This window comes from Protomyctophum bolini (genome assembly GCF_963924005.1).
Source record: "Protomyctophum bolini genome assembly, chromosome: 18".
Taxonomy (NCBI): domain Eukaryota; kingdom Metazoa; phylum Chordata; class Actinopteri; order Myctophiformes; family Myctophidae; genus Protomyctophum; species Protomyctophum bolini.
Window position 1 is genome coordinate 21,403,911 of NC_137879.1, and position 8,393 is coordinate 21,412,303.

Genomic DNA, 8,393 nt, shown 5'->3' on the forward strand with positions numbered 1-8,393 from the left:
GCTGGAGCAGAGGACAGTCTTTCATTGAGAGAACGGAGGTATGAGCAAAGCCATGGTTGACGCGCCGCGTCGTGTGGTCCAAGCTCGCATCATTGGTGTAGTGCAACGGGATGCACCGAAACTAAAGGTAGGATGGTGTATCCTATTCTCTCTCTCTCTCTCTCTCTCTCTCTCTCTATCTCTAACTCTCTCTCTCTCTCTCTCTCACTCTCTCCTGTTGTGTTGCATTGCTTTCTAATTTTATTAATATTAATAGTTTACTGTTACCCCTGTAGATGTTCATGGTATCTGTGATATGGTCCAAAGAGGGGGAAATGATTATCTACAGATTGTTCCAGGATTTTAAGAAATTTCATGTAAGTATCTATCTATAACATTCAGAGTAGCCTCCGGCCTGTTAATGTGTTTGAATGCTGTGACCTTTTAATAGCCTTATATGGATATATTTATTTTCTTGACAGAGGCAGCTAAAACGAAGCTTAGTCTTTGTGGACTCTATCCAAGGAAACAAAAGGGGGATCCCTAAATTTAGAAGTAAGTAGTCCACGCCTATATCAATCCTGAGATGTCTCTAGAAGTGAAGTTTTTTTGTAAATATCAGTATACTACTATAGAAATGTAGACAGATTATTTATTTATTTATTATTGTAGATCTGCTATTTTAACTAATATTGAACTAGGGCTTAAAGCGGCACTATGTAACTTTCTTTTATTGAATAAATGTAATTTTGTTAAATCTGTATGGTACACGTAGAGTATGTTATACAGTACATTATAACTTAGGCCTATACAATGGTGGTTGTATTTTGTCTCTCTGCTCATCTATTGAGACATTTAGATTGTGCCAAATAAGGTCATGTCTCACTCTCACCTACTGTATAGACAGGATCCTACACGAATGTTGACCTGATGGTCAACATTGTTACCTCAATGGTAAAACTTTCAGCATCAGCACAGGAAACCGGGTTCAAATCCGGGGTAAAATAGGAAAGATAAAGTGCAGCTTTACAGTAAGTGGCTAGACCCTCCAACATCTGGCTTTCAGAAAGTACATCACGTGGCAGCCAATTCTATGGAAATACGTTGTTTGAAACCGTGGTACTGTACATAACACATATACAGTTATATTTTATGCCAATATTATTATTATTATACTTGTAACAGAGTATTTCCAAATTGTGGTATTGCTACTTTCACTTATCCTACAATAAATCTGAGCACCTCCTCCCCCACTGATTATTATTATAACTCGGTGCCTGTTGGAGCCTCTACAGCGGTGCCCGTTGGGCACTGGCCTACATGGAACGATGCAAGTTGGAAATGCGTGCCCCACCCAGATATTATGTCTGTGTCCCTTTTATGCTATGGAGTTCTTTGTTAGACATGCACAAATATGGAGTATACATTATGTCAGAACAGGCCAGCTCCACATACAGAGTTTTTTGCCAGGCATGCCAAAATATGGAGTCTATGCAGTGCTGTCAGCTGTGTCCCCTTTTATGCCCATATGGAGTTCTTTGTCAGGCATGCCCAAATATGGAATCTCCCTGTCCAGAGCCCGGGCAGAGGCCTTCTTGGGCTGTTCTGGACAACCGTGGTGGGGTGGAACGCGCATGTCAAATTTTAAGTCGGTGGGGCGAACGGTTCTCGAGTTACGTGGATTACAGACATGCAGACGTACGTCTGTAATCCACAGATTGTCTGCCCTCAGCCAGGGCCATGAGGACCAGCTTGCAGCAGAAAGGTTCCAGCAGATCAGTCAGCAGGATGAAGTTCCTCTCACTCTACCTCACTGAGTTGATGGGGTGTGATCTAGTCGTGACAGAGAGTGCCGAGCTCACACAGTTCTTCATGCCCAAAGACCATGATCTGCAGTCAGACTTCATCAAGAACAGGTAAGGGGTCCAAGCAATCAGTCCAGTTTCATTGTTGACACGACCACTTACCAGCTCTTGAGCTATTCACAAATTGTTTTGTCTGTGACAAAATGCCATAAATCATGAAGCAGCGTGCAATTTACGTAAATAAGTCCCACTCTTTTCACATTGACCTGTTATAGCTCCACCAGCAGGTGGATGTTTGCAAAACACATTTTTGGAACAAAATGCCTCAAATCATGAATTTGAATTTGAATTGCCATCAAAGGCAATGAAAAGAAATGCCCCCCTTTTCACGTTGGCCTATTATAGCGCCACCAGGAGGCCACAATAACCTACCTGAACTGGCGGAGACGTGCATGTGCTCCGAGGATCGAGCACTTACTTTATCTAGTTGATTCATGTAATTGACTGATCATTTTTCTCCACAGCATCATGATTCTGCTGTCAGAAGACCTGTCTGATGGGACCGATGTAACGGCTGGCATTCGCAGAGGCAGTGTCACATTCCCTTTCGTCACTGAGACATACCGCTGTGTGGGAGACTATGAGACCAAGGACACCAAGAACCTTCCATTTAAAGTCACTTTGAAGCAGAAGCTTGACGTGCTTATTAAAGACCCTGGAGGTGAGTGCTCACACAGTAAAATACAGAATTAGTTGTACATTTATACACTACAAAAGGATAATTAACACTAACGATTCTACTGTGCAGTGTGCAGTGCAGTCTTAAACAATAAAATCCGGAGTGTGCAAAAGACAAGTAGGCCTAGCCTATAGCGTTCCAGTGGTGTGATGCGTCAGTCAGTTATGTTTTTGTTTCACCATTTCAACTGCCCTTCTCTCTCCACACAATTTCTGCTCTGTTACGTAAATGGAAGAAAAACTAATTCTCATTCAAAGCACATTCAAAAACTCATTCAAGCTATAACATCCATGCAATGCATGGCTAAATTGCTGCAGAGTCCTGATTGGTCAGCCACATCTCTGAGGTGAAATGTAATTGAAATTGAGGAGTACCAGACCAATCTCCCCAGGGATTTTTTTCCTGTGGCAGATTTGTCTGGTTTCCAGGCTAAAGTATTGCCACACTGCATAACTGAAAAGGTATAGCACAAGCGAATCATTGACTTATGTCATTGGAGCTCTATAAATACCGGTAGTTGTATCCATTTCAGCTTATTTATGAGCAGTAAATAAACGCTCCTAGCAATGTACGTGTGCATGTATTTGTACAGTACGTATGTCTGTCCCTGTGTCCGAGCACGAAAAGCTGAACACGGTCATTTCTCGGCCATTTCGGACGCGGGAAGGCTCACCGGAACCGGGTTGGCCCCCTGGGCACATTCCTAGGGGTCTGGATGTTCCGGGGCACCCCCGGGGACCCCCACACTGTAACTCTGACATTTCTCACCGGTTTTAGATGCGTGCAGCTCGCCAGAATCGGAATGTTGTAGTACCACCATGAGGCCGATTAGAATAATATGGACCAGAGGTGCATGCAAAGTTTCACAGTGATCGGTCCAACAGTGCCAAAGATTAGCTGTTCACAGACATAGCCTACAAGAGGGACGGGAGCGAATACATAATCGGCAATCTCTTCGGCCGTCTGGCCTTTGTGCGTCTGGCCTGGCAGAGTCAATTCATTACTTTATCTGTGAGAGTGTAAAATGTTAACTTAACATTTTGTTGTTCATCTTGTCACTTGTCACTTGTCATACCTTGACAGGCTGGTGGCTGGTGGAGAATGAGGACAAGCACATGGCTTGGTTTCCTGCTCCCTATTTGAAGCTCTGTCAAGAAGAGGATGATGATAGTGTTGTTGATGATGATGATGATGATGATGATGATGATGGTGATGAAGAAGAGCGGTTCAGACGAGTTCAGACAGGTGTGATTTATTTTAACTCATGTTGTGAATCAAGTGAGGCTGTGATGCTATACAGATCATATACAACAGAAATGCCAGGATAAAGAAATGTGAGATTTGCAGGATTTCTCTTTTTCTTCAATTATAACACATGCAGTTGTTCAATTTTTGAACCCTTTATTTGGTTATGCCCCACAGCTGCCCTGTACTGTGCTGTTAGAAACTACTCCACCAAAAAGCATGATGAGTTGTCCCTGACCATAGGCTCTGTGGTGGAGCTGCTGAGGAAGTCTGACAATGGGTGGTGGCTCATCAGGTACTAATGGAACTACAAACAAAGCAAAAGGGAATTAAGACTGTTTGTTTGAGCTTTTATAATTGTCTTTGCCCACAAATTGCATTGTATACCAGGCTCAAATATTGCCATTTCTGTATGCAAGTGTCCCCAGTAACAACAAGCCTTCCATATGCAGCTAGTACAAACTGATGCTCACTGTGTGTCACTGTGTGATTGGTGTGACGCACTACAAATCAAAGTTGACCTGAACTCAACTTTTCCAGAGCTCCAATGACGCAGTGCAGTGTCAATCAATCATGTTTTTGTTTTACTGTTCCACTCCCCTCTCTCTCCCCACAATTCCTGCTCCATTCCTGAAAGCACAATGACGCTTTGGTAGCGATTTACGTGGCGTACTGCAGTTACCTTGCCATGATGCCTTGACAAGTATTGGCAAGATATCTTTATTGTTGCTCCATTGATTAGAAAATTGATATCCCCAAATCCTCTCCCCATTGACTTACACAGTGAAACAGGTCTCAAGTCATTCTTGAAGTGCTTAAAATATATACTGTTAAACTGTGTTATATCGGTTGAAACCTAATTTCCACTGAATACTTACTATCTGTTTCAGAAACAAAGGCAAAACGGGTTATGTTCCCGCACTGTACCTGCAGCCGTACAACAACCCACGAGCATGCCTGCGCAACCTGAAAAATAAGATACCCAGTTCCACCTTGAACTTGGCAACTACTGATTCACCCATGATATCCCACAGTGGCTTCTATTCATCTACTCTTCATGACAAACACAACTCACACAATGCCTCCGTTCATTCTATGCATGAGTCAGATAGGACCCCACGACTCCACTCAGACAGTAGAAGCAGAAGTACCACGAGCATGGCGTCTGACTTCTCCACTTTCTCCACCATCTCCATCCCAGGCAGCTGCAAAAGCCACATTAGCAGCACACAGTCTGAGCTCTCCATTTACTCTTCCATGAGCTCACCAGAGAGTGGATTTTGTGCGTACAGTGACGGCGGACGCACCGCTGTAGATCTCTGCCCTATCTGCCGTCCCAGATCGTTGACGGAGCACCATCAGAACCGTCCAGGACACACCTGCACGCCCATATCCAGGATGAGTGACGTTGGACGAACCGGTCGAGATCTCAGCCCTGCCTACTTCCCCAACCTATGCTCTTGTTCTGATAGTTCTGATGTGGAGCCGGTGGCGCCAAGGGTGCCTCCCAGACCAACATCTCAGGACATCCTGACCCGCTGTACCACTATGACCCGAAAAGCTGCCCTGGCTTCAAAGGCCAGGATTTTGCTTCGACAAGATCGAGTCATCCACAGCCGCTAGGGAGTTGACACTGGACACTCATGCATGAGGATGAGGGTGCAAAGATCAGGAAAAGGATTGAATGTGGGGTGGTGGGCTTAAGATGGGTCTCGCTAACCATGTTTCCATAAATGTCAAAAGACTTTTACGCAAGCTTTTGAAATGTTGCAAAAAACTAAACAAAAAACATAATGCTAATCAGACATGATTCATCTACTACTTTTATGCGAATATTGGGAGTTTGTTCATCAAGATAAGCAGTTGCCCATAATTCCCCAGACTGTTGAGAGATATATTATAATACTGTCGGCTACATAATACTTTACATGGCCTATCCTGACAGCACCTGACATCGCAAGGTGGGCGACACGCAGCAAAGGTCGTCAGGCTCAGGAATTCACCCTTTGTCAGACTTCTGATTGGTCCCTGACTGACTAACCAGCAGGCTCTTTCTGCCTTGTTCCGCCCTGGTTCCACCTTGTTTATGTTGAATTTGCTAAAACATACTTTTTTGGAAAAAACTTAAAACACCATGCTGTGCCTGTGATGTTTTTACTGACACCAAGTTTAAAATAAGAATTGAACGCACAGAATATCATTACGAAGCAACTGAAAAACACGTTATTTCAATGGTAGTGGATGGAGAGTAAGGATTTTTGTCCAACCACGAAACAGCAACCAATGGGTGCGAAGAGGGGCACAACCATGGGCGGGACTTGACAAAGGGTGAATTGAACACAGGCTTCATTGGTGCCTTACAACCTTAACCACGAAGCCTTTGGCGCCTCCAAGCTGTGGTTCTTTCAATTACATATTTGCTCTGTTGCTCAATGTTTTATGTAAAGCACTTTATTTTGAATTGTCAAAAACGCAGATGAAGGCAGAAGGCCTGAGTAGCTGAAACGTGTCACCTTTTGGGGGGGGGGCTGTTTCCAAAGACTGTTCACTGAGAGTCTGCAGCTCTAGCTGCACCCGTCTGTCCTTCTTAAACTATTGACAGCATAGCACGCTCAACTCAGGACCTCTGTCGCTGGTCCCTAGTAGGCTATTTGGAAGCACTTTGAATAAATAAACTTGCCCTTTCTTGCCTTACGTCACATTATGCCTGGAAAATATTCATGATGCGATGCATTATACACTTGTAGATCTACTATTTTTGAAGAATGTTAGAAAAATGTGGCCTATAATGACCCAAAATAAGGCCATGGCAGGGTTAAAGTGGTTGAACAAAATCAAATCTTTGATCAAATAACTTGATATTAGCCTGGAATTCAAACTGATTCGCTCCGTTCAGCTGCCTTTTTTTGCCTTCTCACTTTGCTTCTCAGTCTGTGAAGCTTCCTAGTTCCTACTGTATGTGAAAGGGGCGGTCTTGGGCCAACCCAATTGGCTGATCAATATATTTCCCAGCTGAGCACCTGTCTGTAAACAGCTACAAGACAATCAATCAACCCTATCTGGGGTTTGTTTTTTCATGTGAAAGTCAGAAAGTTCAGAGATAACTTAGACTTGAGACTTGATATGAATAAGCTTGCTGTTATGTTGTCTGCATTTGTCTTTGGTACTGAATTCTGAATGCTGCCATTGTAAATCTAGAGATGCAAGTAAAAACAAAACTACGGAACCATCTTCATGTACATGACTATAACTTCTATGTTCATTGATTGTGATGTACTGAATCAATTAATAAATCTTTATTTATATACCAAATCTTAGTACACCCAGTTTATTATCATTACACAAGGACATACAGTGTCTCAGCCGTCTAGGCACCTTGGCTGGTAATCCAGTATGTCAGTGTGCCACAGGTTCCACTCCCGATCCCGACGGCCTTTACTGTATGTCATCCCCCCCTTCCTGTCAGCCTGTCTGTCCCTCCATAAAATATATAAAATAGGAATACACATACACCGGTATATATTGCTGACAGCAGCTGAAGTCTGCGTACCGGTATGTCTGTCTGTCTCATCCTGTGTCAGTGTTTAGTGAATAGGCCTACTGGTAACAAGAAACCGGAAGGAGCTTACCCTCATGTATTAATTTAATTTAAAACAATAAAAAGTAAGTACATAGTTTAGAGAATACACAAGAGGGTAAAACTGCCAACTGCCTCGAAACATGTTCATCAAATACAGTTAAACTGCCTCAACTCCAGTTTCCCTCGATTGATCAGCAGTAAGGCTGATCTAGTCTGTGATACAGTAGCCTCGGAAATAAAACTAGAAATTAAAACACAACTGTTGTTCTTGGTTGTTTAATACAGTAATTACTTCCATCATCTACAGTATACTAAATACAGCTGACAGTGACAACTGATCTGTAAACAATCAAAGCAGTGAATACATAATCTCTTAAGAGTTTTTCACATGTAAACATTGTCAAAAGACATGCCAGTCATTTGAAGTACATTGCTCTTCAATACATAACATACATAGTTTACATACAGTATAACTTTCAATTAATAAATCACACCATTAACACAGTAAAATCCTCTGTTAATCTATCCATTTGTAACATAACTGCATCACAGTGACAACTCATCAACAACACTGAACTCTGCTTTAGAGATGGCAATTCTGTTGCCATGTAAAAAAAAATGTTTACACACTGAATGTTTACACACTGAATTACAAATTGTGAAATTAACACTGAGGATTTTACGTGTCAACAAAATTGATGTACTAATAAATAAATGTTCTTTTAATATAACTTTCTTTATGTATAAAAACAGAGTTTAGAAAGTGCTTTAAACTGCACATGAAAACTAAATGCCACAATTACTATCAATAAGCGATTGATTAAATAAAATAAATCAAGAATAAAAACAATAAATATCAATTCAAAATGCTTAAAAAAATAAAAGCTGAATAAATGGAATGGAATAAGACAGACCTGCAACAGGGCTTTGTCATTTGTGGGACAAGCTCGCCAAAAATAAAAGATATTCAAGCTAACAACGCCATATGTGATCATTTTCTTAAACATAACTTTAATTGCATTTTCATCCTTTGTTGTCACACCTC

The 8,393-nt window shown here is 42.0% G+C and overlaps 1 protein-coding gene across 2 annotated transcripts; it reads left to right on the forward strand.

The window, feature by feature from the left end:
• Positions 1-6,467, forward strand: noxo1b (NADPH oxidase organizer 1b). Of its 2 annotated transcripts, none has more exons than XM_080789792.1 (8): positions 1-127; positions 276-356; positions 462-534; positions 1,697-1,895; positions 2,309-2,505; positions 3,607-3,768; positions 3,946-4,063; positions 4,659-6,467. In XM_080789792.1, exons 1-8 carry the CDS (start codon positions 41-43, stop codon positions 5,389-5,391), a joined length of 1,650 nt encoding a protein of 549 aa, XP_080645918.1. In that variant the 5' UTR covers positions 1-40; the 3' UTR covers positions 5,392-6,467. The 2 variants fall into 2 exon arrangements, with proteins under 2 accessions (XP_080645918.1, XP_080645919.1); XM_080789793.1 differs by having other exon boundaries at positions 1,712-1,895.
• Positions 6,468-8,393: the final 1,926 nt, after the last annotated feature.

What these genes read in the sequence shown, in the direction of transcription:
- noxo1b (XM_080789792.1), top strand. Translation starts at nt 41, where the DNA reads ATGAGCAAAGCCATGGTTGACGCGCCGCGTCGTGTGGTCCAAGCTCGC. An exon ending in GGGATGCACCGAAACTAAAG is followed by an intron (nt 128 to 275) that starts GTAGGATGGTGT and finishes TTACCCCTGTAG; the next exon opens with ATGTTCATGGTATCTGTGAT. An exon ending in GTTCAGACGAGTTCAGACAG is followed by an intron (nt 3,769 to 3,945) that starts GTGTGATTTATT and finishes TATGCCCCACAG; the next exon opens with CTGCCCTGTACTGTGCTGTT.